Source organism: Ochotona curzoniae, unplaced genomic scaffold, assembly GCF_017591425.1.
Source record: "Ochotona curzoniae isolate NIBS_2020 unplaced genomic scaffold, NIBS_Ocur_1.0 contig_523, whole genome shotgun sequence".
Classification (NCBI taxonomy): domain Eukaryota; kingdom Metazoa; phylum Chordata; class Mammalia; order Lagomorpha; family Ochotonidae; genus Ochotona; species Ochotona curzoniae.
Window position 1 is genome coordinate 9831658 of NW_024466459.1, and position 27577 is coordinate 9859234.

At 59.0% G+C, this 27577-nt stretch overlaps 4 protein-coding genes across 8 annotated transcripts in view; 1 reads left to right on the forward strand and 3 right to left on the reverse strand.

Annotated features, from left to right (window-relative positions):
* Positions 1–3198, reverse strand: part of TMEM104 (transmembrane protein 104) — a 45549-nt gene extending 42351 nt beyond the window's left edge. For both annotated transcript variants that reach the window (XM_040989711.1, XM_040989710.1), the window contains exons 1-2: positions 3142–3198; positions 2909–3004 (exon numbers count right to left, since the gene is read on the reverse strand). In XM_040989711.1, coding sequence (XP_040845645.1) covers positions 2909–2953 — 45 coding nt within the window. In that variant the 5' untranslated portion in view covers positions 2954–3004; positions 3142–3198. The remainder of the gene's footprint in view (positions 1–2908; positions 3005–3141) is intronic.
* Positions 3199–3759: 561 nt separating this feature from the next.
* Positions 3760–8096, forward strand: NAT9 (N-acetyltransferase 9 (putative)). 3 transcript variants are annotated; one of them, XM_040989721.1, is made up of 7 exons: positions 3760–3831; positions 4261–4347; positions 5665–5774; positions 6005–6148; positions 6579–6638; positions 6790–6884; positions 7491–8096. In XM_040989721.1, the coding sequence occupies exons 2-7, from the start codon at positions 4271–4273 to the stop codon at positions 7623–7625; spliced, it is 621 nt and encodes a 206-aa protein (XP_040845655.1). In that variant the 5' UTR covers positions 3760–3831; positions 4261–4270; the 3' UTR covers positions 7626–8096. The 3 variants fall into 3 exon arrangements, with proteins under 3 accessions (XP_040845655.1, XP_040845653.1, XP_040845654.1); XM_040989719.1 differs by lacking the exon at positions 3760–3831 and adding an exon at positions 3886–4010; XM_040989720.1 differs by lacking the exon at positions 3760–3831 and adding an exon at positions 3886–4010 and having other exon boundaries at positions 6793–6884.
* A 1563-nt stretch (positions 8097–9659) lies between these two features.
* On the reverse strand, positions 9660–27092 carry SLC9A3R1 (SLC9A3 regulator 1). Of its 2 annotated transcripts, XM_040989718.1 has the most exons (7): positions 26465–27092; positions 15597–15613; positions 14043–14204; positions 13395–13548; positions 11731–11771; positions 10690–10779; positions 9660–10490 (listed from the first exon to the last, which is right to left on the reverse strand). In XM_040989718.1, the coding sequence occupies exons 1-7, from the start codon at positions 26865–26867 to the stop codon at positions 10299–10301; spliced, it is 1059 nt and encodes a 352-aa protein (XP_040845652.1). In that variant the 5' UTR covers positions 26868–27092; the 3' UTR covers positions 9660–10298. The 2 variants fall into 2 exon arrangements, with proteins under 2 accessions (XP_040845652.1, XP_040845651.1); XM_040989717.1 differs by lacking the exon at positions 15597–15613 and having other exon boundaries at positions 26451–27091.
* Positions 10554–27577, reverse strand: part of RAB37 (RAB37, member RAS oncogene family) — a 67618-nt gene continuing 50594 nt past the window's right edge. Inside the window, exon 10 of the transcript XR_005884814.1 lies at positions 10554–10564. The gene's annotated coding sequence lies outside the window, so the exon portion shown is untranslated. The remainder of the gene's footprint in view (positions 10565–27577) is intronic.

A 27577-nucleotide genomic window follows, 5' to 3' on the forward strand; every position in this document is an offset into this window, starting at 1 on the left:
AAAGCCAGGAGCCAGGAGCCAGGAACCTCCTCCAGGTCTCCCACATGGATGCAGGGTCCCAAGGCCTTGGGCTTTCCTCGACTGCTTTCCCAGGCCACAAGCAGGGAGCTGTATGGAAAGCAGAGCTGCTGGGACTAGAACTGGCGCCCATATGGGATCCTGGTGCAAGGCAAGGACCTTAGCCGCTAGGCCATCACGCCAGGCCCAAAGATGTGTTTTTTAATGCTCCCAAGAAAAGCTTCCAACCCATCTCAGTCAAAAGCAAACTTTAGGAACTCTACAAAGAAGTTAACACAGAATAAAATAATGGCAGATGGGAGCAGAAATAGGCAAATGCTTTTGTCTTGCTTTGTGGATGTTGTTTTAGCTCCAAGGCAACCACTGTACCCCTGGCATGGGCTTGAGTTCCTGTAGGATTATATAGGACTGTTTCACCTTCGGGGGGGTCTCAGTAGGCCTGGAAGGACGGCTGCAGTAAACGGAACGGGTAAGGAATGACCGTAAGAACAGTCCCTAGAGGCAGGAAGCAATGGGAACTGTCATGGACCCGATCAGGTGCAGCTGTGGGGAAGGAAGAAGAGAAAAAAGACACGCTCTTCCATTGGTCAGGTGACTGCTCGGTCACCAGGGAAGTGAGGCAGAGCGCAGAGGAGTCAGGCCCTCCTGCAGACTCCATAAGCGACCTCAGCCTAAAGGTAACCAAGCTTCCTCCAGTTGTGGGAGTCCACTGCAGGAGGCACACCAGCTCCCCGGGCTGCTCACTGCTGCCCCAGTGTCCCAGGAAGCTCAGAGAAGCACTGTCCCTGCCCCCCACACCCAGCAGTGTCACCCATACCACACCAACCAGGGGCCACCAGTGTCAACAGCACCCTCTCTGCCACTGGGAAAGGAAAGAGGAGGCAGCCAGCAGTGGGATTCAGGGCTTTGAAGCAAGGACCGACTCCTTTACAAACAACAGCAGTCAGCCACGGTGGGCGCCGGGCAGCAGAACAGCAGACCTCGAAGCCGCTGTACTTGTAAACACACAGCCATTTGGGTCCTTGTATGTAAGGAACCAGACTGCTGGCCCCAAGTCACTCTGGGGACACAGGCCTGCCACTCCCATGTGTAACACTACCCTTGAGGGCCTCCTGAGGCTCCTCTGCCTGCTACAAACTCCCAGGGTACCCTGGACCCGAGCAAAGCTTGCAGAGAGCGACCAGGGCTGCGCAAAGACCTGGACTGGGGATGACCATGGGATGATGCACTTTTACCAAGGTATGTCTTGTACCTCGGCTCTCCAAGGCAGCCAGAACAGGGATCTGCTCACATTGTGCCAACAGCCCTACGGGGGAACCCTGGGGTGCTGTGGAGGCTCTATGGGCCCTTCTCTGGTCTCACCGGGTGATCCAGCTTCATTTTCATTGGGGCTGGCATCATGATACGATACATTAAGCCACCATTTTCAACGTCAGTACCCCAGATGAGCGCTGGTTCAGGCCCCGGCTGCCCTACTTCCAATCCGGCTTCCTACTCCCGTGCCTGGGAAAGCTGCAGGAGATGGCTTAGGCACTCGGGCTCCGCAGCCACAAGCGAGCTCCAGCTGGAGTTCCCAGCTGCTGGCTTCCACCTGGCCCAATCTTGGCAATTGCTGTCACTTGCAGAGTGAACCAGTGGGTGGGGGGAGATCTCTCCCTAATTCTTTCTGTTTAATAACCTCACCTCTAAGCCCTGGCCATCCCGCGTCATTCCCAACACTGCCCATCTTTCCCTGCATCCCTCTTGCATCAGCAAGATAAAAGAACATGGGTATCTGTTTATAGAGCTGGCCCCAGGAATGGACCCTGGACAAAAGAGAAAATGCAGGAAATGGAGGACGGAAAGCAGAGCCCATCAGAGCAGCGCCATCCCTCGTGGGCCAAAGCTGACAACGGGATAACGACTGGGACAGCAGGGAAACACCAGCACGGCGGCCATACCAGCGTCTTCCTCTCAAACTGTTATAAAGATGACTCAGTTCCTCATCTCTGAGTCTGGACGTTGAAAGAAAACAGGGACCACGGTGACTTTCAGGGACAGCTTGCATGTTTCACTGCTGACATGAGGAGGCTGGCGGCTGGCACACCACTGCCCCAAGGAGGGACACCCCATGCATCTCACTCTGTGGCTGCGAAAGTCTCCCTGGTGTACCCCACGATGGGATGGGGCTCCCTGCCACTGCCCAGGAAGTTCACAGGTGGAAGACCCCAGAAAGCAGAGTCCTGACCTAAGAAGCACTTGTCTGTCATAGCTGGAATGCTAACAAAGGCTGCCAAGAGACACAGGCAGGAAGTTCTAGAAAGATTGCTGCTGCTCAGAACAACGGGGCCTGGGATGCATGGTAGCAACATGATTATCCCCTAGCTAAGCCCTGCCAGCCAGAGGGCCCTAAAAGACAGCGACCAGGACCAGCTGGACGTCACACAGCAGATAAAGTGAGCACGCGTCCGAACAGGGGCATAAGGGGTGCGGGGGTGTGAGGGGTAACATGGAGCCCAGAAGGGGAGAACTCACGCATCCTAATTGTGCTAACTGCGACTCCACCAAACCGCAATTGGAAGCCTCTTACGCCATCCGAGACCATAAAGGTTGTGCAAGATTCACAAGATTTCACGAAAGACCAAAGCAGTTTCAAACAGCTGACAGGAGTGAAACTGCAGCCAGAGTCCACGTGGGGAGTACAGCAAGCCAGCCATGGCAGCTGGGAGGTGACTAGCATAAGAGGAGTCAACCCGACCCGGCTTCTGAGCCCGGACAGCAGCTGCCAGCACCCCGTCCCCAATGCTGCTGTCCCTGGGGCTGACCCCAGCAGCTGGCACGGCCAGTCCCTAGCAGGCAGGGCGCCTCTCTAAACCCCAGGAGCCCTGAGGTGAGCAAAGGGAAAACTCACGTAGGGGGAATAGAGCTCTCCGGTGTCCGTGATTTCCCCCGCCATTTCCGCGAGGAGGGCTGCAGCGCAGGGGTCCTCAGGGCAGGGGGCAGCTCCCTAGGACGAAAGAGCAGCAGACTTTAGCTCTCCGAAGGACCCAGAAACTGTGAGGCAAGGACAGCACGGTCGGCTCCCCGCTCCATCTCTTGTCCTGCAATCACAGACTGTGGGAGCCCCCAAGATACATCACAGACCCGAGACGCTCTGCCTCACCAGGAGGAACTCAACGGCTCGGACTCCCGATCTCTCTGGGGCCCCCAAAGCCGCCACGTCGCACGCACTGTACGCGGTGTCCCCCACCGAATTCCGGGAACTGTCACTTCACACAGGGCAGCCGCTCGGCCCCCGGAACTGTCCGCTCCCTGGACAGTCCCTCCACTCAGCTCCTGCTCCCAGAGCTTCTCTTTAATGAACGCGGCCTCCACTTTGCGCTCCGTCACTTGCCCAAGGCTTCCCCACCCTCAAACCTTCCTCTCTTTGGAAGGAGCCTCCGCGTCTCCTCTCTCTCCAGGAGGAGCCCCGAGCCCAGCGCCCCACTCCGGCGCACCCCACCCTGCACGACACCTGCTGCACGCGTCGCTCCCCGCCGCTGCGGCGCCGGGTGCCAGCTGACCGGCACCAGCGCCCAGAGCGCGCAGGCGTCCGCGCGCGAGCCCTCCTTCCCGGGCGCACCCCGGGCGCAAGGCCGCGTGCGGATTGGGCCCCCGGCGGGGGCGGGACCGGGATGGGCCCCTCGCGGCCGCCGTCTGCGTGGCGGAAGTGGGCGGGTGCGCGCTCACGCGCATGCGGCCGGGGCCGCGGGCCGGGCGGGGAAGCGTGGCCGGCTTGCGAGGCGTGGCGCCGCGCTGGGTTTGGAGACGTTTTCGTTGGCTGGGGACTGGGGTGTGAGTTTGGCAGTTCCGGAACTTGGTGGCTGGGGTTAGGGAGGGCCCAGGAGGGTATTCGGCGCCAGGCGAAGAGGAGGAACCCGCCTCCCGCGCTCTGGGATGAGGAGACCGGAGTTGGGGGCGCAGAGGGAGGGCTGGAAACAGGTGGAAGGCCGGGCTGCCGTTCCTGGTTGGAGGTCAGGTGATGGCAGCTTTGGGGCTAGATAAGCCTCATGACTTGGTGTTGAGGAGTCGATGTCCATTGGAGTGGACAGAGGGAACAGGGCACAAACAGCAGCCTGGCTTGACCACCTCCTTGAGATGCGGGCCAAGGGTCATTTGTTCTTCCTTCACCAGCCCTGCTCGCCTTTCTGGGGTGTTGGGAAGAAGGGCGGGAGCCTAGCTTGGGCAGGGTCCCCGAAATCTGCTCTCCCCGCACCTTTGCAGGCTGGTTCCGATGAGGTTGAATCAGAACACTTTGCTGCTGGGGAGGAAGGTGGTCCTGGTGCCCTACACCGCGGAGCATGTGCCCAGGTAACGAGTGCCCGCTGTGTCGGCAGGCTGAGTCAGCCAGGGCGGGCAGCTGTCCTTAGCCTGCATTCCCGAGGCTGGGTGAAGAAAGCTCCGCAGGGAAAAGTGACTCACCAAGGGAAAAGACAGCAGGCAACGCGGAGGGCCGGACTTCCCTGGAGGGAGCTGCCCACCTCTCTCCCCTGCACTCTCTCCTTCCCCTTGGCCTTGCTGCACGGATTTTTTTTTTTTTCTTAAAAGATCAGTTAATCTGAAAGGGAGAGTTAGAGAGAGGGAAAGAGATCTTCCACCTGCTGCTTTACCCTCCCAAGTGACGGTAAGGGCCACTCCAAAGCCAGGAGAGCCTGGAACTTCACCCGAGGCTCCGCTGTAGGTGGCCAGGATCCAAGGCCACCGCTGCTTGCACAGGCACGTTATCAGCTGGATTGGACGTGGAGCATCCCTGGCACTGGAACAGGTGCCTGTATGGGATGCTGGTATTGCAGACACCAACCAGGAATTATTTTATGTAAAATATTTGTAAGAAAGAAAGGGAGGGCCTGGCACAATGGCTCAGTGGCTAAGTCCTCGCCTTGCATGCACTGATATCCCATATGGGTGGTGGTTTGTGTCCTGGCTCCTCTGCTTCCCGTCCAGCTCCCTGCTTGTGGGAAAGCAGTCGAGGATGGCTTAAAGCCTTGGGATCCTGCACCCGCGTGGGCGACCTGGAAGAAGCTCCTGGCTTTGGATCAGCTCAGCTCTCAGCTGTTGCAGTGTGAACCAGTGGCCTGAAGATCATTCTCTTTGTATCTCCTTCTCTCTATAAATCAGCCTTTCCAATGAAAAGAAATAAATTTTTTAAAAAAGGGGGGGAGGGGGGAAGAAATTGGCATAACGCCTCATTAGGAGATTCCCCTGGTGTCTGTCAATAATGAACTCAGTTCTTGGGGCCTTAACCGTGGCTTGCCCTAGGTCTCGGAGCGGACACAGCGTTTAGCTGTGGGGGTGCTTGCAGATGGCCAGTGGGGGGGATGGCGGTGAATTGGGGTGGTGTGCTACATGCAGTTTTTCCCAGTGGCCTGTCCTCCTTGGCTGAGGTCAGCTGCCTGTTTCCTTCCCTCAGCAATCAGGAATGTTCTGTAGGCTGCTGCCCTGCGCTGACCCCCAAGTCCAGCTGGGAAGCCAGGCACATGGAACTGCTCTGCTGGCAGGACCCTCCCTCTGGGGCTCCTGGGAACCTTTGGGGAACCCTTCTCTGCCATCCATCGCTTCATCTTAGCAAGACCCCAGACCTGGGCCTCTCTGCCAGCCCTCCATGCCCGAGGCTGTCCCGTTGTTCAGGTACCACGAGTGGATGCAGTCTGAGGAGCTGCAGCGTCTGACCGCCTCGGAGCCGCTGACCCTGGAGCAGGAGTACGCCATGCAGCGCAGCTGGCGGGAGGATGCTGACAGTGAGTCCGGGAACTGTGGGTGGGAGGGCTGACTCCACTTTCTTAAACTCAGCTGCAGCCCTTCTAGGGCCACGGAAGTGTCAGGAACAGCCTGGAAGGTGCCAGAAACCCCTGGGCTCTCCCACCCGCTGAAGCTGGCTGAGCCTTCTGTCCTCTCCCCAGCTCTCCATGCCAGCCTCACCTCTCTGATCTGGGGCAGCAGGTGAACCCGCTGTCACCCTCCCTCCTAGAGTGCACCTTCATCGTGCTGGACGCCGAGAAGTGGCAGGCCCAGCCCGCTGCCGCCGAAGAGAGCTGCATGGCAGGAGATGTGAACCTCTTCCTCACGGACCCAGGAGACCCCACCCTGGGGGAGGTGGAAGTCATGATCGCAGGTGTGTTCCGCCTGGCCCTGCCTGCCCAGCTGCAAAGGGCTCTCCACATGGGAGCCCAGTTCCCAGCCAGGGCACACCGACCCCCACGGCACCCCCTGTCTGGTGGTTCACTCCTGGATCTTTCATTCCCTAATGTTTGGCATTAAGGTTTTAAAATTCACTGTGTCCCATCCTTGGGGGCAGACTGGGGATCCCCCACAAAGGGGCTTCTCAGCTTCCCCAGGGGGTGACCAGCTGCCCCCATGAGGCAGCAGACCGAAATTAGTGGCTGTCAGCTCCCTACAGGGTTGCATGCCACGAGGCCTGTGGGCATATCCTTGACCTTCTCTGCACCTCTCTTCCTCAGCTGCAGAATGGTTGGACTAAGGGGTATGTTGGGGGTACACGTTGGAGCCTGGCACCCGGCATCAACCGCTCTTCTCTCTCCTAGAGCCCAGCTGCAGGAGCAAGGGCCTGGGCACTGAGGCTGCGCTCATGATGTTGTCATATGGTGAGCAGGTGATGTGGGGAGTGGGCCAGTGCAGGAGGGTTGGGGCAGGTGACAGGTACCCCACTGTAGCCTGAACCAGGAGGGGCGCGTGATGTTGGGAGCGGGGAGGCTTATTCCTGTTGCTTACCCCTTTCTCTGACCCCCCCGGGAGGAGTGACCAAGCTGGGTCTGACCAAGTTTGAAGCTAAAATTGGTCAAGGAAATGAACCGAGTCTCCGGATGTTCCGGAAGCTTCACTTCAAGCAGGTAAGCAGGCGGAAGAGGCCCTCGCTGTAGTGGTGCTAGAACGCTGTGGTGGCACCTGTACCTGTAGTGGTGCTAGAACGCTGTGGTGGCACCTGGACCTGTAGTGGTGCTAGGACGCCGTGGTGGCACCTGTACCTGTAGTGGTGCTAGAATGCTGTGGTGGCACCTGGACCTGTAGTGGTGCTAGGACGCTGTGGTGGCACCTGTGCCTTAGTGGTGCTAGGACGCTGTGGTGGCACCTGTGCCTTAGTGGTGCTAGGACGCCGTGGTGGCACCTGGACCTGTAGTGGTGCTAGAATGCTGTGGTGGCACCTGTACCTTAGTGGTGCTAGGACGCTGTGGTGGCACCTGGACCTGTAGTGGTGCTAGGACGCTGTGGTGGCACCTGGACCTGTAGTGGTGCTAGGACGCTGTGGTGGCACCTGGACCTGTAGTGGTGCTAGAATGCTGTGGTGGCACCTAGACCTGTAGTGGTGCTAGGACGCTGTGGTGGCACCTGGACCTGTAGTGGTGCTAGGACGCTGTGGTGGCACCTGGACCTTAGTGGTGCTAGGACGCCGTGGTGGCACCTGGACCTTTGTGAGCCCTGTTCTGTCTGGTGCACAGGTGGCTGTGAGCAGCGTCTTCCAGGAGGTTACACTGAGGCTGACCATGAGCGAGCCTCAACAGCGCTGGCTGCTGGAGCAGACAAGCCACGTGGAAGAGAAATCCTACCGGGACAGGTTGACAGAGTCCTGCTGACCTGCTGTGTGAAGGTGGCCACCTCTGCCACAGCTTAGAGCCCTGTGTGGGAACCATGGGGGTCTTCAGGGCCAGAACTCTCCTGTGCCCACGTCCTACTGGGATCACCTACCTGGACTCGGTGGACTGTCTCCGGCACCCCTGCACCAGCCAGCAATGTGGCTGAACACACCAGGGTCGTGTCCTCCTTCCTCCTGGCCAAACTGACTCAGACTCTAGGAACCCAGCGTGGCCGCCAGAAATCCTGAGCAGTCGGGGAGGAGGGGGAGGGCAGGGGTGAAGGCATCGTGGGGAATGGACAGGCCTGTCTCCTTCACTGGCCACAGTAAAGCACATGGCGTGGCCAGCCTTTCTTGGCTCTCATGTTTGGCCCGTGTGCAGGTCCAGACTCCTCATGTCCAGCACTTGCTAGTATACAGGAGTGTTTTGGATTCAGCTCTTTGAGGCTGGAGGGTTCCCCTGCAGATGAAGTATGGGTCTCCTGGGATGCTGGGACTGCAGGAGGAAGCAGGGGTCACCTGGCCATCCAGGGGAGGGCTGCCTGCCCTTCACATGTCCTCCCCACCAGCACCCCTGCCCTCTGCCTCAGCTGCATCTTACCAGGCCACAAGGGGGCAGTGCAGGCACACATTCAACCTAGCCAGACTGCCCAGCCTGCTTACAGGGTGGGTGGGCTCAGTCTCCCCTGCCTCAAGTCGGGAAGAGCACCCTAATTCCCTAGGCCTGGTTACCCTGTGGGCTGGCTGATAAAAAAGGCCATGTGTGTGGGGTGGTTTTTCCAAGTTAATGGGGAAACAGTCCCACCAAGTTAGGTAACCTGGCCAGGGACCCGGAGACCCATCATCATGCCAGCTGCTGGAACCTAAGCCGGAAGTCAATACTTGCTCCTGTCGCCGTTGATAGGAGGCCCCTCAACCACCTGCTTTTTCCATTTTATTGATCAAAGGTCTACCAAGGCTTCTGCACCCTGCAGGTGAAGCAGGGAGGGGCCCTCCACAGCCCTGTGGCACAAGTCTTAGGCCTGTTCTGCCTGTTGGGGGCGGGGGACCTCCACTAGGGGTCAAAGGGTAAAGGCAAGGGTGGGGTGGGGGCAGGCCAGGCCCAGCCAGGCAAGGCCCAGGGACGATGAGTGCTGTGATAAGGGTTCATGGAATCTGAGCCCTGACAAGCAGCGGAGATGACAAGATAGTGCCTGGTTCTTCTCTACAGCCTGGGGCCACGGGCTGGCTGGCACACTGGCTGCTCTTCAGTCCAGCCGTCCGCCGCTTTCCCAGTGGGCTTCCTGGAGGGGCGGGTAGGAAGTATCCTGCAGCCAACCTTTGTGCTGCCCTGGAACCTCCTGACCTCGCAGCCTGTGCTCTCCCAGGTCGCTCTGGCAGACCTCCCACAGGTGGCCTCCGGTGAAATAGGTACACGAGACCTAGGTCTTGTGCTGGACCAGGGCATGTCACCTGTGTTTAGTCCATTCTCCTGCAGCTGGCCATACTGCCTGCCCCAGGACACAGCCCAGTGAATGGTTGTTTCCCTGACCCTCCCCAGCACTACTGGGCAACCAGCCTCCAATCAGGTCCGCAGCCAGATAAGATAGATTATCTGGTGCTGGCTCAGCCTGCTCCTGGGAGTCCTGCTCCCACTGGCCGTGGGCAGGAGGAAAGCCCAGTCCTTGCATTCCAGTCAGCTCCATCCTGGGATTCAGGCGTCCAGGGCTCTCAGGCCCCTCCCAGTGATCTAAACACGAAGCCAGGCCCCTCCTGCTTTCCTAGATCAACATTCCTGTTTAAGGGGCCCTGGTCCCCTGGCAGCGCCTACAGCCCTTTGTGACCCTGAGCTAAACACTCGGGAATGGTGGTGGTGGGTGTCCTGGTCGCCCCCAGACTTCTGCACAGACTCCAGGCCACAAAGCCATCCGGACCCGGGGCCTAGACTTCTGGGGGGTATGCCTAGGGCGGCTGTGGGGGCTTGTCATTTCTTAGTTCTACTGAGAAGGGGTCCCAGGGCCAAGAAAACTCCAAAGGAAGACACGAAAACAGGAGCGGTTTGCAGGAATGAGTTAATTTCTGAGGAGTTTCCTTACAATAGGGGCCTGGCTCAGGGCTGGGAGGGCTAACCAAGCCCTCCCCACGCGTGGCCTCCGGGGGAGGAAGAGCAAGGATGAGAGTTTTAAGGCTGAGGCTGCTGCTGTGCCCTGGACGCAACAACAACGCAAATCACCGTTAATCAAGGAAAGGAGCATCCCTCTGAACTGACATGCACTCGTTAAAAAATAAAAATCAAACGAACAAAAATAAGATGTGCATGCCACAGCTGCCAAGGACAGTGGTCATCCCACCCAGCAAGCTGTGGCTGCCAGTGTTCCTTGGTCACCGTGCAAGGTCGTGAAGGAAGGTAACCACCTGCCTGGTCCCACACCATTCTGGCTCAAGAGCAGGTCCCAGTGATGTCCCAAGAAAGGGTAGCTGTGGGCAGCCTGGGAGAGAGGCACTCGGGGAGATGTGTGATTGGATGGGACAGAACATTCACCTTCCCTAAGACAGGGAAGCAAATAGTTCAGTAGAAAAATGAGATGGCCAAGGAGGAGGATGCTGGTGCTGATTGGTGCGTGGATTCGAGGGGAACTGGCAGGGGTGGGGTGTGGGGGGGGTAGGAGGAAGGAAGGCGGGAGTGGCTGGGCGTTCAGAGATTGCTGAAGAGTTCGTTTTTCTTGCTCCAGTCCATCTGGGGGGCCCGTTTGCTGCTGCGCTTCTGGTGAGCCCTCTCTTTGGCCACGGCCAGCGAGATGTTGAAGTCCAGGATGGGGTCGGAGGAGGAGGAGGTAGACGAGGGTGCCGTGGAGTCCTCTCTCTTGGGGCTGTCTTGGGAAGCCAGCTGTTGAGAGAACGGAGTAGAGAGGGTGGAGGAGCAGCAAGCCGAGCAGCTCCCTAAGCTCCCCTGTGCTCAGCCTCTGCAGTGCCCAGGCAAGCCAGGTCATAAGAACAGAAAGTGGCTCAGCATGTGACCACCAGGGCAGGCTGGAAATTGGCTCCAGGAACACAGCCACCGCCCCCTGCCCAGTTGGTCGGCTCACCTCCTCACTGGTGTCACTGGAGGCAGACCTCGCCAGGGCTGGCCGGGGGCTCTCGGAGGTCCCTGGAGCCAGTGCTTCAGAGCTGTTCTCCTGGTACAGAGAGAGGGGCGTGCACTGGTGAGGTATGGGGTCCGCTGCTCTGACCGAGCCCTGCCCCAGTTCTAGGCTCTAGCAGATTTACATTTTCACATTCCTTCAAGGATCAGAGGGCAGCGGTCCACCCCCAGGGCCGGCCCAGCCCGGACTCGGAGGAGCTGTAGGGCCATAGCTGTCAGGAGATTCAAGAGCTCAACTGCCTCCTTGGGTCCCTACTATGTGGCCTCCACGCACTAACTCACCTCTTGGCCAGTGACCTAGCTGCCTAGGGCTCTAGCACTCTTAGCATGGGAAACATGGGATGGGGTGCTCCTTGAACCTTCTGCGGCCACTCAGCCCCAGGAACCTCAGAAAGCCAGGCTGGGCCTTGAAGGAACAGGGTGGATGGAGAGTTCTATAGACTCCCATCGGGGGCTCAAGGACCCTCCTCTGCCAGGTCCCTCAGCAGAAGCCCCTGGGGAAGGGACGCCTCGAGGCAGACCCTGAAGAGTTCCCACCCCGTGGCCGCAGTTGGCTAGTCCCAGAGTGGAGGCTTTGGTGAGGGCATCCACTTGGCACCCAGCCCCCTTCCTGGGTTCCTCCAAGGCTTGGGCTGGCCCCAGGGCCCGGCTCTCCCCTAGCCTCACTCACCCCCTTCCTCTTGCCTGAAGGGGGGGTGGGAGAGGGGCTTTGTTCTTCCAACCCCAACTCTGAGGAGCAGAGGCCCCAGCGTCCACAGCCAGACACTGAAGCTCTGTTCTTGGGGGGAAGAATGGCCGCCTCTGTCCAGTGGGGTGCTGGAGGCAGGGACCTGTCACCAGGATGGCGGCCTGCAAGAGGGGCATGGCCAGGCTGCCCTCTCCCGACTGAGGGGCGCACTGGCTAGTCCACAGCTTGGAGCTCGGGGAGGAACTGGGACCAGGCACCCAAGGTTTCAGCCTCTCAGCCTGACGCAGTTGTCCTTACCTTCTGAATTTCCCCATTGGTGAAGGGCTCCGGCAACGGACCTAGGAGAGAGGGCAGAGGTGAGCCCAGAGCTTTGGGGAAGGCAGTGCGGAGTGCAGGCGGGACAAGGGGCGTGGGGGATGGATCAGGCCAGGTGCCCTTGTCTGTAGCTTGCAGTGATTACAGATCCTGTCTTAACAACCTGACACATGCAGATTATGTAAGAATCACAGAACTATATGACAGGGTAGTGCTCTGCTATTTTCCATTTTGTTTCATTCAGAAAACACAAGCTGGTCTTGGGTTATATGAGCTGTATGAAAACCTATTGTCCTCCCTGAGGTTGAAATTCCAGGCTGGCTCCCCGACTCCTACTTGGGAAACTGGTTAAACATTACAGATTTCAGAGGCTAAGTACCAGGGATTCCACACCAGTGGAGGCTGGGGGCAGGCCCAAATGCCTGCCCAGGTTAGAGTTAAGACCTACCTCAGCAGAGAGAACAGTGGCACCGAGGCCTACCTGTCAGCCTGCAGATGAAGGGGCCATGTCCTGAGCAGCCTCTCCCCCTAGCCAATGGGAACCTGGCGACAGCGCATGCCCGGGGTTACCCTACCTGGCTTCCTAGGTGGAGGCTGTTCCAGTTCTAGGCACTGGTGGGCCTTCTGAGCTCTCGAGTGACAATCCTTGGGCACCCGTGTCCCCACTCCAGGGCACGGCCAGGGACCCTGCTTCTGACTCCCATAGCCTGTTGGCAGGGAACTCTGGGTGTTGTAGATGTCCAGGGGCAGGCTGCAGGAGCAGGGTCCAGCTTCTGGAGACCTAATGGAGCCCCTGGGATGGATCCCCAAGAGCAAGACTGGAGTGCCTCCGGGTCTTAGCAACCCCTCCTCACCATGTGCTAGAAGGGGTTCATCTCCGTAAGTTGGGGCAGATGGAGCACCATCCCCCAGGCCCAGAGTGTTCAAGGATTTCCCAGAGCTAGAGGGCACTGGACCCTCCTCTCCAGAGTCCCTTGGTTGGGGCCTGGGTCACGTGGACCCTTACCTACATACAGAACCCTGACCTTCAGAGAAGCCTCACCCGTGGCAAAGTCCAGAGGTTCCAGCCTCAGTGTGGCCTGCCAGGCACCTCATTCCCTGAGCCATCTTCCCAGGGAGAAAGTCCAGAACGGGGATCAGAGGCTGCTTAACCCATTCCCTGCCCTGCCAAAGTAGCCCTGCCCCATTTGGCTCAGCATGGGTAGGGGGAGGTACCAGGCTTGGGAAGGAGCATTGTGGGGGAAGGGGAAGGCAGGGGCCCAGGGACCTAGGGGGGACCCACTGTTCTCCAGAGCCAACAGTTTCCAAGACAACAAGGGGGAGGGGGAGGCAGAGGGCCCCTGTCATTGGACTCTAATCTAACCAGCACAGGCTGGAGGCCTCCTAAGAATTAACCCTTTCCTGGCATCACCAGGGCCCCAAGATAGTGCAGGGATTGCAGCCCAGACCTCCCAGTGGTGCCCAGCTCTCACCACGGCAAGCCAGGGCACCCACTCACAGAAGCCTGCCGGTAATCCCCGCTTCCTCTCCCCTTGCTGGGTCCCGTTCTTCCCCCAAGCAACCATCTCTGGACTGGCCTCCCCCGATGGACATGGGGGTGCGTCCAGGCCTCCAGCAGCTGTCGATCAGTCTGTCACCCGGCTCACCCTTCAAGTGCTCCGAGGATGGGATCACTCTGCATTTTTTGAAGAACTCATCTGTCTCCTTGTCCACCACCAGCAGCTTGGCCTCATCCCCACCGGCCTTAATGGCAGACACCACGTCCCCGTGCTGTTTGCCCTCCACACAGACTCCATTCACCTGTGGGGCAGGAAGGCACGGGTTGCGGGCACAGATCCCAGCTTGGGGGAGGGGAAGGGAGGGGACAAGGAGCTCCCCCCATCAGGGTCCCGGGCGGGGCCAGGGGTCCTCCTACTTGACAGTCAGCTGGGAAAGGCAGGACACGTGGGAAAAGCCAAAGAAATATCCAGAGGGGACGGCTAAATAAACACAGCTGTGGAGCTGGGAAGGGCCAGGCCTGCGGGCCCACTCCCTCCTGGGGCCTGGGCTTTCTCACGCGTCAACTGAGCAGTTTAGAACAAGCTGATCTCCGGCTCAAAGGTCTGGGATTCCGGGACCTGCCCAGGCACTGGGTCCCCGTGGCCTCTCTGTGAGCTTGGCAAGAGAAGGCGCAAGCTCAGAGCCTCAATGGGGTGCCGTGGGGACTGCCTGGTGGCGGATGAGCCTGACAGATGGTCTTCAGGCAGGCAGGGAGAAGCCCGGAAGGGTTTGGGGGAAGCAAGTGATCAAGTCACCTCTACAATGCGGTCCTGGGCCCGGAGTCCCGAGGCCTCGGCTGGAGAATCTGGATCCACCGCACGAATATACTGGCCTGGCCGAGTCTTGTCGCTGTGCAGGTTGAAGCCATAGCCATTGGGGCCCTTCTTCATGGCACAGAGTCGAGGCCGGAGCTCACGCTGTGGAGACAGAGGAGGGGATCACTGCCATTCCATGAGTTCCAGGCTCTGTGTCTCCTGGCTCTGCCAGCTCCTGCCTCCCCTGAGGAAAGTCTTCCGAAATCTTAGTACACCCAGCATTGCAGCAAAACTGCTTCAGGCACGCTGTTCCTGTCCGAGCCGCCAACCTAGCACGGGACCAGGCTGGCCTCCACAGCCCTCCCCTCCTGATGGTCTGTGCCTGGCAGCTTACTTCAGCTCTCTTCCTGTTCGGCTCACCCTGGCCCTTCTGGGTAAGGGAATGGAGCGTCCCCGTCATGGGCCCAGCTGGGGCCTTGGGAATGTGTGGGCCCCCTGTTTACTGAAAGCGGTCAGCAGTTTACAGTAAACCCTTATCTCAGCCCCACCAAGGCCACGGCCAAGTCGGGGGCGCAGGGAGGACAGTGATGTGAGCAGTACACGGAGGGGTCCCGCCAGGCAGGGCCATCTTAGGAGCTCCAAGTTTAGGGATAACTATGACAGAGAGAGACCCCAGGCAGCCCCAGGGAACCCCAAGGGGGAGAGGCTGGGAAAAGCAAGCTGTGGGATGAAGCAGAGCAGAGGGACTGCCCCCGCCCCCCCGACAGCCTGGGCAGTTCTGCTGGCCCAGACAGCAGCCTTGGGTCACCACGAGGCACACAGCAGCCAGCATGCGTCGCTGGTGGGACACAGGCGCCGGTCAGGGTTCCAGCTGCCCTGTTTGCTCAGTGCGTGACCTGGGAGTTGTTTCCTTCCCACAGCCTCGGTTCCTCATGGCTAGGCTAGTCTTGCTGCCACCAGCCTTCCAGGCCCACGGTGATGCCCAGTGAGATGGTGAACGAGTGCGGGAAACTCTGACTGCCAAATCTGCACGCACACCTATGCTACACCTGTTGTCCGCGTCAACGCATGGTGGTCTTAGGCCAGGAAGTGAGGCAGGTGCGGGGGGAGGGGGTACTTAGCTGCTATGAAACCCAAGCCCCCAGTGGAGAAAGCAGGGGAAGGTAGGAAGTGAGGCCGAGGGGGGCTTGGGGGCCCCACGGAGTGGCTGCCACCTGCCAGGGCCTGTCCCCCTGCTGCTCGCTGGAGGTGCTGAGGGGATTGTCTGCTTGCTCAGGAGGCTTTGTCTTGCCTGTATTTCAGGATGTCGGTGCAGTGTGGGGTGTGGAGCGGCCGTTCCCTGGCTGCCACTGACCCAAACCTGGGTTAAGGGCACCTTGCCCCAGACAACCACAGAGACAAAGGTAACCAAGTGAGCTGTGAAAAGGCGGTGCCCACTGCCCCGGATGCCAAGGCGGACACCAGGGCAGGCAGAGCTGGCGTCCCATTCCCCACAGCAGGACACCCCCCTCCCCTGGGGCCCTCCAAGATCCTGATCAGATTCTGGGCTTATACCAAGAAGCTCTTCTCCCCTCCAGCTAATCCCTCAGCAAAGCTGCCAGCCGGGCCCTCCCCGGGCCAGGCAGCAGGAACAGGTCTGACCAGTTGCCACCACCAAGACAGGCTCAGCTTTCTGCCTTGGCCACCTGGGCTGGGCGACCTGGCCCTTTGCCGCCCAGGCGACAGTCCCAGAGCACCTTCCCTGGACCACAGAGCCACGGATCCTTGGGGGTGGACAAACAGGCTCGGAGCCAGGGAGCCCAAAGTCTGGTGACCAACAGCTTGAGGCCACCCTGGGCCTGCCCTGGGACCCACACTCTGCCAGCCACACCGTGCAATGGTCCTCAGGGATTCATGTTCAGAACGGGGCAGCCCACTGAGAGCTAAGGCCCTGGCAGAGCTGGGCCACAGAGGGCCTACAGTCTTGGTGCAGGGAGGCGGCCTGGGAGCTGACGAAATACCACTTTGCTTCCGGGTACCCAGGCCTCTCAGCCAGCGCTACAGACTGAGCTGAAGGATAAGGCTTGGTGGGGGTCACATGGGAGACAGGCAGCTAACACGCCTGGGTTGGGGGAAGGGGTGCAGGTGGCCCTGGCTACTTCCTGGTCACTAGGGCTATGCTGACTGGTGCCCCCCCACCCCCGTGGTGCTGCCCCCAAGAAGTGTCACTAAAGGTGACATACGTTTTCAAAGACCAAGGCCCACCAAGCCACGAGAGGCAGTGGGGGAAGGCAAAGGGAACCCATGCCAAGGGGCTCAGGCCCATCCCCACCCCAGAACCTGCTGGGGGACTCTTGGTAGACTTCAGGGTGCTGGGACAGGAAGCCTAGATGTTCCCTGCATTCAGACACCTACATGACCCTTCTCGGACATGGGGACACAGGGGTTTTCCATATTACCGAGAGAAGCCACCCAGGTGTCCCCAGCTGACTCAACTGGGCAAGTGGCCCATTCTAGCCTGGGCGGAGGCTAGAGCTACAAGAGTCCCCTGGGCCAGCTCACCCTGGCTGGGGCAGGGTTTGTTTTTTTTTTTTTTTTTTTTTTTTAAAGATTTATTTTTATTATTTTTTCATTGGAAAGGCGGATATACAGAGAGGAGAGACAGAGAGGAAGATCTTCCATCCGATGATTCACTCCCCAAGTGAGCCGCAACGGGCCGATACTATGCCGATCCGAAGCCAGGAGCCTCTTCCGGGTCTCCCACGCGGGTGCAGGGTCCCAAAGCTTTGGGCCGTCCTCAACTGCCTTCCCAGGCCACAGGCAGGGAGCTGGAAGGGAAGCGGGGCTGCCGGGATTAGAACCGGCGCCCATATGGGATCCCGGGCATGCAAGGCGAGGACTTAACCACTTGCGCCACCGCGCCGGGCCCATGGGGCAGGGTTTGAACCTGCCCTGGGGGACAGGAGGATAGGCATGGGGGCTAAGCCTGGGTCATCTTGAGCTTGGTGTGTGGGTCTCAGGAGCTCCCAGGGGCTCCATGTTTGGTGCCAGCCTCGGAAGGGCCCAGGGCAATGGGAGTAGGAGAGAATCAAGGGGAACCAAGGCATTCAGAAAGGCATTCAGGAAGGGGTCAAAATCCAGATGTGCCCAGGGATCAGGCAGGCCGGGCCCACCCTGCTGGCACAGCTTCCAGACCTTCCCCACGGCCCTTCTGCCACCTCAGCCCTCCTCTTCCCTAGGAGCCCAGCCCCAGCCTGAGTGGCCGCCCCATCACCTCCACCCACGCATCCCAGGGAGCGGACAGCGGGCACGGAATTCAATAGGCGCCACCAGCAGCCACCTGGAAAGCCAGGAAAGTCGATACCCTAATCCTGGTGACGTCTCCGGGGAGCAGAAGCAGGTCCAGGCCCGCGCCCTGCTGCTCCTTGGGGGAGGGGCAGGGGTAGAAGGCAGGCTGCTGTGGCTGGGGGCCAACGCCCCGTGGTGCTCGGCCTCTCCCTGGCGGATGCCTTGGGAAGGGAGCCTCTAGAAAGAGCCTGGCTGCTTGCATGCTTCCAGCTGGCAGGCAGCCCTGGGACATGGGTTGGAGGAGCAGGAAGACCACTAGAATGGCTAGAGGACAACAGAAGTGACCACCTTCTCCCTTCCCTAGTCCAGCCTCAACCCTGGGCTCCAGTTGATGCAAACAAGAATGCTGTGGCTCTGTCTTCCTTACCACACATGGAAATTAGCTTGGACAACAGGAGGAGGGGACAGGGCAGGGAGCGGCCCAGGGCGTGTGGCATCTGGGGGATATGTTGGGGTTATAAGCCCTGGCCACTCTGGGAGCAGGCATGGTTTGTTCTGGGGATTCTGGGAACACAGGATTGGGTCTAGCATTGGTTTCTCAAGCAAGCCAGATGGAGAGAGCTGGGGTGTCACTGAGTGACAGGACCCTGTCCTTGGGGCAAGCTGGAACATGCTGGCCTGGGTGGGGGGCAGTTCTGCACACAGGGCTGACTCTGGAAATCTGGGCTGAGACGTGTCCTCTCCTTGCCCTGGGTGAAGGACAACAGGCTGGGCGGCCAGTGTCCCCACACTCTGGTGTCTTCCAGGTGCCCTTCAGGACCCCTTGCCCCGCCCCGCGTCTCTGCAGCCTGAGGAATGCTGGACTCTTCCCTTGGAACCAAAGGATGCTACTCCCAGAATCCTCGATCTTGCATTTTGTGTTCTGAGTGGGAGGAGGTCCTTTCCTATAGCAGGGCAGTGAGGGGAAGGGTTGGGGCATAAGCTAGTCTTAGCTCCCGTATACCCGGGACTCAGGGACCTGAGCCAGGCCAGTTGTGCCTCCAGTGCCAACCAGAGACCTACTGTGGAGCAGCTTGGCTCAGGCCTCCTCAGGGCTGGGCAGGCTGGAACCTGGGCTACTGCCCAGCCGGACAGCACTCAGGGCTGGCGGACCTTGCCTGACACTCAGCCTGCCTAGCAAGTGCTCCACCAACACCCCTCATCCCGCCCCTCCTCCCACTGCACTGGGCTGTCCCGAGAGGCTGCTCGAGGCCCTTAAAGGAGCTGGTGACACTGGGACTCCATGCTGTCACTGACTGAATGCTTGCTATGTCCCAGGCCCTGTGCTGCTGGCTTTATGTGTTATTTTCTCTGACCCTGTGACCACGGTGATTGTTAAGTTCCGCCTCACAGCTGCAGGGACTCGAGTTTAAGGAGATGGAGTAGCTGGCTCAAAAACACAAAGGCAGAATAGAATGTAAAAGCCCGTTTGGAAGTTTAACGTTTCCTAGAAGCCACATTATAAAGGAAAAACAAAGAGGGAGAGACAGAGTGCTTCATTTGTTGGTTTACTTCCCAAATGGCTATTAATGGCTTGGGCTAGAGTAGGCCAAAGCCAGGAGTGTTTTCCAGGTCTCCCGTGCGGATAGCACAGGCCCAACGCACCTGGGCCATCCTTTACTGCTTTTCCAGGTGCAATAGCAGGGAACTGGACCAGAAGTGGAACAGCCAGCCAAGACTTCAACTGATGCCCCATGGGAGCCAGCATGAAAGGCAGCAGCTTTATCCAGCAGTGGTGCTGTTCCCAATAAATCTTTAAAATGCACACGCAGAAAAGAAATCAATTGTGAAGACTTGGGTTACATCCCTAAGACATCTCATGTATTATATGCCAATATTCCAAAATTTGAGAAAATCTGGAAACCCAAAACACTAACGGTTTCAGGCTTTTCCGACAAGGAATATCCAGGTTGGACTCTTACATCCCCAGCTCTGCCCTGGGACCAGCACTGTCCAGGGGCTCATGACCCCCGGTGGCCAGTGGCTGCCACCCGGTAAGGCACAGACGCAGCGGCTTCTCTCCTGGCCACGCGCTCCCCTAACCCCACGTCCTGTGTCTGTGGTTGGGATCAAGTACCCATGACCTTGCCACAGGCAGGACACGAGGGTCCAGTTTTCATGTCTGAGAGGTCAGGGTCCTGCCCTCACCTGGACTGAGTAGGCATTTGCTGCATGCTGAATACAGCCGCACCTTCACCCTCCCACCCATCCCAGGGCAGGGGCAGGTCTCTGCTCTCCAACTGTCCTTCACTAGGTACAGAGGACAGAGAAGCCTCATGGCGTCTGTCCGGGCCGAGGAGATAAACGAATCTTCGTCTGGAAGCTGGTTCCTGCAGGTTACGTGAAAGCCAGTGTGGTGGCCCTTGTGGGCCCTCCAAGCACAAGCCTGATGCAGCCCCAGGCATTCGCGCTGTGGCAGCCGGGACAGGGCATTCCGCAGCCTCAGTCTGCACACATACAGAAAGGCACTAACATCTGCCACGTGGGTGGGCACGCGAGCCAAGGCACAGGTTCATTCCCAGGCGCACACGACAGCTGGCTGATTGACAGGCGCAGCGACATCTACGAGGAACAGCTGGCAGTTTCCTTTCCCGGGCAGTTACTGATCTCAGTAGCAGAGAATGCCCAGTGCTGGGACCACAGAGACCTGCTCTCTCCTTGGGAACAGGCCTTGCAAGCCCCACAACCTTAGCTGAGCTCGCTCGCTCGCTCTCTCTCTTTAATTAATACTGTGAGGGCCCGGAAAGATAGTGTAGTGGTTAAGGTCCTCGCCTTGAATGTGCTGGGATCCCATATGGGCACCAGTTCTAATCCCGGTGGCCGCACTTCCCATCCAGTTCCCTGCCTATGGCCTGGGAATGCAGTTGAGGACGGCCCAAAGCTTTGGGACCCTGCACCCACATGGGAGACCCTGAGGAGGCTCCTGGCTTCGGGTTGGCTCAGCTCCAGCCATTGCGGTCGCTTGGGGAGGGAACCATTGGATGGAAGATCTTCCTCTCTGTCTCTCCTCTCTGTATATCCGCCATTCCAATAAAAAAAATTAAAAATCTTAAAAAAAAAAAAAAAGCCTTAGCTAATTAATACTGTAAAAATGTATTGGATGGGCCCGGCGCGATAGCATAGTGGTTAAAGTCCTCGCCTTGTACGGGCTGGGATCGCATGTGGTCGCCGGTTCTGATCCCAGCGGCCCTGCTTCCCATCCAGCTCCCTGCTTGTGGCCTGGGACAGCAGTTGAGGACGGCCCAAAGCCTTGGGACCCTGCACCCATGTGGGAGACACGGAAAAGCCCCTAGCTCCTGGCTCCTGGCTCCGGAATGGCTCAGCTCCAGTCACTGTGCTTACTTGGGGAGTGAACCATGAGACAGAAGATCTGTCTTTCCCTCCTCCTCTTTGTATATCTGCCTTTCCAATAAAAATAAAAATAAATCTTTAAAAAAATTTAAAAATAAAATGTAATGGATGCCCACATGCTTTGCCCCAGAGTTCTCCTTCCCCTCCGTCCCCCGCGCTCCTCCAGAGCAGGCAGCCACGTCCAGGAGGGCGGTACTGAATCCTAGCTTTCAAAGGGAGTCGTTTTATCACAGATGTATGGATGCTTAGCAGCCCGAGCAATACTAGGTGTGTGACTGGGCACTGTGAAAATTGCATTACTCTGCATGTAATTTTTCAATTTTTATTATTTTATGGCACAGTTATAGAGAGATGAAGAGACAGAGACCTTCCATCTGCCTGGTTCACTTCCCCAAACAGCGGTTAACAAGTCAGGTCTGGCTGAGGCCAAAGCCAAGAGCCTGGGACTCCATCCAGGTCTCCTATGTGCCTCCCGGGATCCAAGCACTTGGCCAGCTCCTGCTACCTTCCCAGGTGCACGTGCAGGGGGCTGACTGGGAGTGGAGGCAGCTGGGACTCAAACAGGCAACCATCATATGGATGCCAGCACTGCAGGCTGCAGCTTCACCTCCTGCACCACAGTGCCAGCCCTTGTTCTTATCAATGTGCTCTCTCATTTTTCCCAGGGTTCCTGGGAAAGTTGGAAGGCTGCGGGGGGCGGGGCAGGAGAAGGGTGTCCAGTCCCCTCTAAGAAATCTGCTATAGGATGACTGGGTGAGCTGAATAGGAGCTTGAAGGAGCGAATCCAGGATTATCTTGATTTGCCAGTGGAGAAAGTTAACAACAGACAAGTAGGAACCAGTGCCATCTGTCTCACAGCCCGTGCATCTTGAATCCAAACACTTCCACCTTGCCAAACTCCAGCCTGGTAGGTCGGGAACAGGTGCCCCCACTCTGGCAAGGAGGCTGGTAGGCTGCCAGCTAACTGCACCATCCCTCCACCTAACTATAGCGGTGATGGTGCTGTTTCTGCCCCTGTGGTCAGAGCAGTGGCAGGCACGAGCCCCTTTAAGCTGTCACCCCTATCATCACATCTGCCCAGCGACCCCACCAGGGGAGGGGTTCCCACAGCCCCACTTCATAGACATGGAAGTTGAGGCTTGCCTGACCAAGGAACTCCCAGAGACCTGGAGCCAACAACAGGCAGTGCTGGGCTCCAAACACAAATCTGGCTCAACCCAAGGCCTAGAGCCTGGCTGCCTAATCTTCAAATGGAAGCTGCCAGCAGGCAGGGAAGAGGAGGGAGAGGTTTATCTGGAATGCCAATCTCTGGGTGTGTCGGTGGCAGAAACCCAGATGTGCTGGCCCTGGATGGAGATGAGCAGGGACAAAGGTTCCTTATGGCTGGGAGTAATTCCCCCATTAATTCAAAAATATTTATTGAGTACCTCCCTACCACGTGCCAGGCACGGAGCTCGGGATATAAACACAAATAAACCTCGGTCATGACCCTGAGGGCTTACCACGCAGAAGAGGTGGCGGTCAGGAACATATGACTAAAATATTGCATGTTCCGAGTGATAAAAAGATAAGACATGGGGCGGGTGCCTGGCCTTGAAGTTAAGCCTCTGGTTAAGACACCCAAGTCCTGCACTGGAGCACCTGGGTCCGACTCCAGCTTCCTGCCACGTGGACCCTGGGAGGCAGCAGCGATGGCTCAGGCCTGTGGGTGCTTGCAGTCCAGGTGGGAGACCTGGACCAGTTCCTGGCTCCTCACATCTTCTGGCCTCAGCCCTGAACCAGCTCCAGCTAGTATGGGCATTTAGGGAGTGAACCAGCAGATAAATAATAAAGTTACAGATAATAATAATAATAAAAAAGATATGAGGACAAAGAGCAGGAGGGAAGAAGAGCTGGATCTGCCAAGGTGCCATGGAGGTGAGTGACCTGAGCAGCACCTGCAGACACTGCAAACTGGACAAGTCTCGGAGGGTAGGGCATCAGAAGGAGGAGCAGGTGAGAGTAGGTGGCCACGACTCCAGGGGCCCTGGGACAGCAGAGGACACAGTAACCACCACTGAGCACTGCCTAAGAACCAGGCCCGGCCATTGCTGAACCTGCCCCACCAGCAGAGAGGCACGGAGCACTCACTGCCCCATGGGAGCAGGTGCAATGATCACTGAGCTATTTTTTTATTGATTATTTCTCCTTTTATTGTAAAGGCAGAGTGATAGAAACCTGCCAGTGACTGGTTTACCCATCAGATGCTCTTGAACAGCCAGAGCTAGGTCAGGCAGGAGCCAAGAGCTGGGCACTCAATCTGGGTCTCTCTCTCTCTCAAAAAAAAAAAAAAAAAGAGAGAGAGAGACATACTTGAAAGGCAGAGTAAGAGCGATGGATCCTCCACCTGCTGCTGGTTTACTCTCCCAATGGTTACAACAGCTGGGACTAACCCAGGCTGAAGCCAAGAGCCAAAAGCCCCAGCAGGGTCACCCACATGAGTAGCAGGAACTCAGATACCTGAGTCATCACTGCCTGCCCCCACGCCCCTTAGCAGGGGGCTGGATAGACTCAAAGCAGCACACCAATGTGGGGTGCAGGCAGTGGCAGCTGACGAACCCGTCGTCCCACAATGGTCATCCCTGTGGGGAGCAGGGATCAAGGTCCCTGAGCCATCAGCTGCCGCTTCCCAGGACGTGCAATAGCGGGAAACTGGCTAGGAAGCAGAGGAGCTGGAACTCACAGCAGACAGGGAATGGGGGTGACCCAAGTGGCAATTCACCCCCTGTGCCAAATACCTGCCCCTGAGAATTCCTTATTAATCCAAATGCTGAATGTTAATCCAAATGAACCCTTGCTGGCTGGGCACTCACTGCACGCTCACCCTCACACAGTCCCGACAGCCTCGGGAGGCGGCTGCTGCTACCCACGGTTTACACAAGAGGAAGTCGATGCTTACAAAGATGACCCAACTCCAGACTGCCAGGCTAGTGCGGCTGAGCTGGTTAGGGCCTGCCCAGGGGTCAAGCCCCAAGAGTTTAGGTCTTGCTGGTTTAGGTCTTTGTCACTGACCAGCAGTGAAGGAGACCCGGGCACGGGGTAGGAGGAAGCTTAAAGCAGCGGAGCACTGGAATGAACGTAGAGACAAAGGCCAACCACAGCACACCCCCCTCCTGGCCCAGAAAGACCAGACCGCTCACTTGGTGGCCAGCGGCCAGGCAGCCCCGTGCTCTGCCCTGTGGCTTTTTTTTTTTCTTTGAAAGGCAGAGAGACACAGAGAGACCCACACAGAGATCCTGCATCTACATTGGCTTGGGTGAGTTATTCTCCAAATGCCAGTAAGAGCTGGGGCCAGACTGGCTGAAGCAGGGTCTCTCCCATGAGAGGCCAGGACCCGGGTCACTGCCCTGTCACCTGCTGACCCTCAGCATATGCATGCATTAGTAATAGGCTGGGATCTGGAGCACAGCAGCTGGGACTCGAACCAGCCACTCAGATGGGCGTCTCAAGCAGCAGCTTTACTGCTCTGCCAAGTGCTGGCTGCCTGGTCACTGCTCACCATGCCTGGTCTTCCCAGGCCAGTGCTCCCACACGGCCCCTTCTGCATTTCTGAGAACTGGGGATGGAACTGGAACAGCCTGGCTGCTGCAAGCACATTCAGACCTCAACTAGATGCTGTGTAGAGGAAAGGGGTGCCCTGCCGATGCAAAGTGGGTCACCCTCATCACCCTGGCACAGGGCATCTTCTACCAGCAGGATTTTCAGCATTGGGTGGCTCTTAATACAATTTAAGGGGTTGATTGCCTGGAGCAGGGGGTGAGGTAGGGGGTGCATTCAAGCCTCCTAAAGGAGTTCAATTCAGGGCCCGGTGTGGTAACCTAGTGGCTAAAGTCCTCACCTTGAACATGCCAGGATCCCATGTGGGCGCCAGTTCTAATCCCGGCAGCCCCACTTCCCCTCCAACTCCCTGCTTGTGGCCTGGAAAAGCTGTCGAGAACAACTCAAAGCCTTGGCACCCTGTGCTTGCATGAGAGATCCGGAAGAGGCTCCTGGCTCCTGGCTTCAGTTCAACTCAGCTCAGCTCAGTCCCTGTCGCTGCAGCCGCTAGGGGAAGTGAGTCAACCGATGTAAGATCTTTCTGTCTCTCCTCCTCTGTATGTCTGACTTTGCAATACAAATAAATCTTTCATTTTTTAAAGGAGTTCAGTTGAAAAGCTAAGTAGGGGCACATGCAGTGAGAAGGTAGGTGCCACTCGGCCAATGCCCTCACTTTACAGGTGAGTCCTAGAACCCAAGGTGGTTCTGCTGGCCCGCAGATGTAGGGCCACTTCACCAAGCAGTGTGTGTATGTATAAGCCGGGTTCTTGGGTATCTCAAAAGGCTTGTGCATGAGCTGGGCCCTGCAGGCTTCCAGGTGAGCCCCGCCCCCTCCCCAGGCCCCCTGAACCAGCAGCAAAACCAACGGGCCCGGGGAAGGAGCTGAGACTCCCGCGGGTGGGGGAGGGGCCTGATGAGCAGGAGCCTAGGAATGAAAACGGGGAGGCGGATGGCTAATCCTCCCACTCAGCACAAAGTTCAGGACCAACTTCTTCCTGGGGCCAGAGGTCAGAGTTTCAGTTCCCTGGCTTCCCCCCTCACCAGGGGTGCTCTGACCCCCTCACCCCATAACCCTAGCCTCTACCAGCTTGGCAGTGGCAGGAAGCAGGAGCCTGGCGGCCCTGGCACTCCTGGCACCCAATTCCGGCTGGACAGTGTTCTCGGTGACCTCACTTCCTTCGCTCCCACCGAACGAGCTGGGCCTCTGTCTCCACCTTCATGCTGAACCGGGCTCTTTCTCTGTCCAGGTAGGATCCTCCCGGTTCCAGGGACGGCCGTGCCACACCGGCCCCTCAGGTGCCTCTCCCCACCCCCCGCGTGGCTCGCACCTGCAGCTGGTCCCAGCTGGGATTGTTTGGAGCGCCGGTAAGAAGCAACCAGCCTGCTGGCTGTGCGGGCAGGAGAGTGGGCGAGGTCAAGGAAGGACCACCTGTCCACGGCAGGCAGCTCCCCGGGCCGCTGCTCGCGCCCTCCCCCGGCCATCTCCACCCCTCCCTTCTCCAAGGTCCTCCCTCTGCGGCCTGATACAAGCTTGCGCTTACTCCTCACATTCCTGAGACTCATAAATCCTCCTGGGTGGCAGAGACACCACCCCCAGACGCCTCCGCGCCTCCTCCACGCGCCCCACCCCCACACGGCGCCCTGAGACCACGGGGCTTCCTCCCTGCTTCTCCGGAGTCACCCTGGGCTCCCGGAGGATGAAGTCCAGCGAGTTGAGGTTAATATACACACCGGGCCGGCCGGCGGGCTGGCGGGGGAAGGGCCACCTCCTCCCCTACCTCATCCGCGCGCACGGGACCGGGCACAAACCCGCTTCCTACTCCGCTAACTTTCTGAAGACAGGGTACACTCGCCTTTCAACACCGCACTGGACCCACCCACACAGGGGCCGTGGGCTCGGAGGAGGAGGACAGGACTCCACGGAGGAACAGGAAGGGGTTTCCAAGGCACGAGGGCAGCCCCCAACAGAGCTAAGGATAAGATACCCTGGCTCCCCGCCGAGCTCTGCGGAGGGGGATGGGGTCGTGGGACGCAGCCCCGCGGCAGTTTGGAAACAGCAGGGGCGCCGGGCGGAAGCAGGCTCCTTCCCTCTAGACACCCCGCGGCTGGAGGGGCAGCAGGGGCGCCCGGGTCTTTCCCCCTGCACCCCTAATCCCGGCCCCGGCGCGCACTCACCCGCTCCGGGGGGCTCTTGTTGGCCTCGTGCAGCTCATCTGCTTCGGTGGCCGCCGGCGGCTTGGCCTGCCCCGGCTGGGCCCGCAGCATCTCCCCCCGGATCTGGACGCCGAGTTTCTTGAGCTGCTCGTCCGTCTCCGAGTCGACCACCAGCAGGCGCACGGCGTTGAGCGCGGCGCGGATGCGGCTCACCACCTGCTGGTGGGTCTCCTTCTCCACGTTCTCGCCGTTCACCTCCACCAGCCGGTCCCCGGCCAGCAGCCCCGCCTTCTCGGCCGGGGAGCCCGGCTCCACCAGCCGGATGTACTGGCCCAGCTTGCTCTTCTCCCCGTGCAGATGGAAGCCGTAGCCGTTGGGACCCTTCTCCAGGCAGCAGAGCCGGGGCAGGGGCGCCCCGGCCGCCGAGTCCGCGCTCATCTCGCCCCGCAGCGGCTCAGCGGCGCCAAGCGGGCTCCGGTTTGGGTGCGGGGACGGGACGGCCCAGCTCTGCGAATCGGGACGGGGGAAAGCGGGCGGTGCGGCAGGAGGATCCGCACTCCGCCGGACACCGAGGAGCCAGCAGGTGTCCGGAGAGCGGCGACGAGACGCACGGACGACGAGCCCGGACCAATCCCCTCCCCGCGCGGCGTCTGAGCGTTCCAGAACCCGTCCCGGCCCCTAATCCCGGGGGCGGGGCGCCCTCGAGGGTGTGGACCACCGAGGGCCACTCAGAGTTGCCGAAAGCCGGGGCCTCGGGCCGGGTGAACAGTGCCGGCCAATGGCAGCCCGAGGGGCGGGCCTGCGCGCGGCCGGCGCCCCGCCGAGGGCCCAGAAAGCGGGCTCAGGAAGTGGAAGTGTTTGTTACCAAGTGCCGGAGTGGGGCGGGAGGGGCGGCGCCCGGCGCGAGGGTCAGGTACCGGGGCCGGGGAGCCGGAGGCGCCCTTCTGGTTCCCCCCAACCTGTGGTGGGGACTGAGGAGAGGCGGCCTTCGGGTTACAGGACCCTGATGCACTCACAGCTCTTCGCCAAAACTTCGTTTGAAGTGGGGGGTGGGTGGGGAGGGGGAGGTGCGCGCGCCTGTTGCCAGGGAAACCGCCCCAGTTCCCTGGCAGCCAGGGCCTTTTTTTTTTTTCTTTTTTTCCCCAGTG

Coding starts and splice junctions, on each gene's coding strand:
- SLC9A3R1 (XM_040989718.1), bottom strand. CDS start 26,867: ATGAGCGCGGACTCGGCGGCCGGGGCGCCCCTGCCCCGGCTCTGCTGC. Junction 13,549..14,042: donor CCCAGGACCGCATTGTAGAG/GTGACTTGATCA, acceptor CCTGCCCCACAG/GTGAATGGAGTCTGTGTGGA. Junction 10,780..11,730: donor CCAATGGGGAAATTCAGAAG/GTAAGGACAACT, acceptor TCTCTGTACCAG/GAGAACAGCTCTGAAGCACT.
- NAT9 (XM_040989719.1), top strand. CDS start 3,934: ATGAGGAGACCGGAGTTGGGGGCGCAGAGGGAGGGCTGGAAACAGGTG. Junction 5,775..6,004: donor CTGGCGGGAGGATGCTGACA/GTGAGTCCGGGA, acceptor CCTCCCTCCTAG/AGTGCACCTTCATCGTGCTG. Junction 6,885..7,490: donor GGAAGCTTCACTTCAAGCAG/GTAAGCAGGCGG, acceptor TCTGGTGCACAG/GTGGCTGTGAGCAGCGTCTT.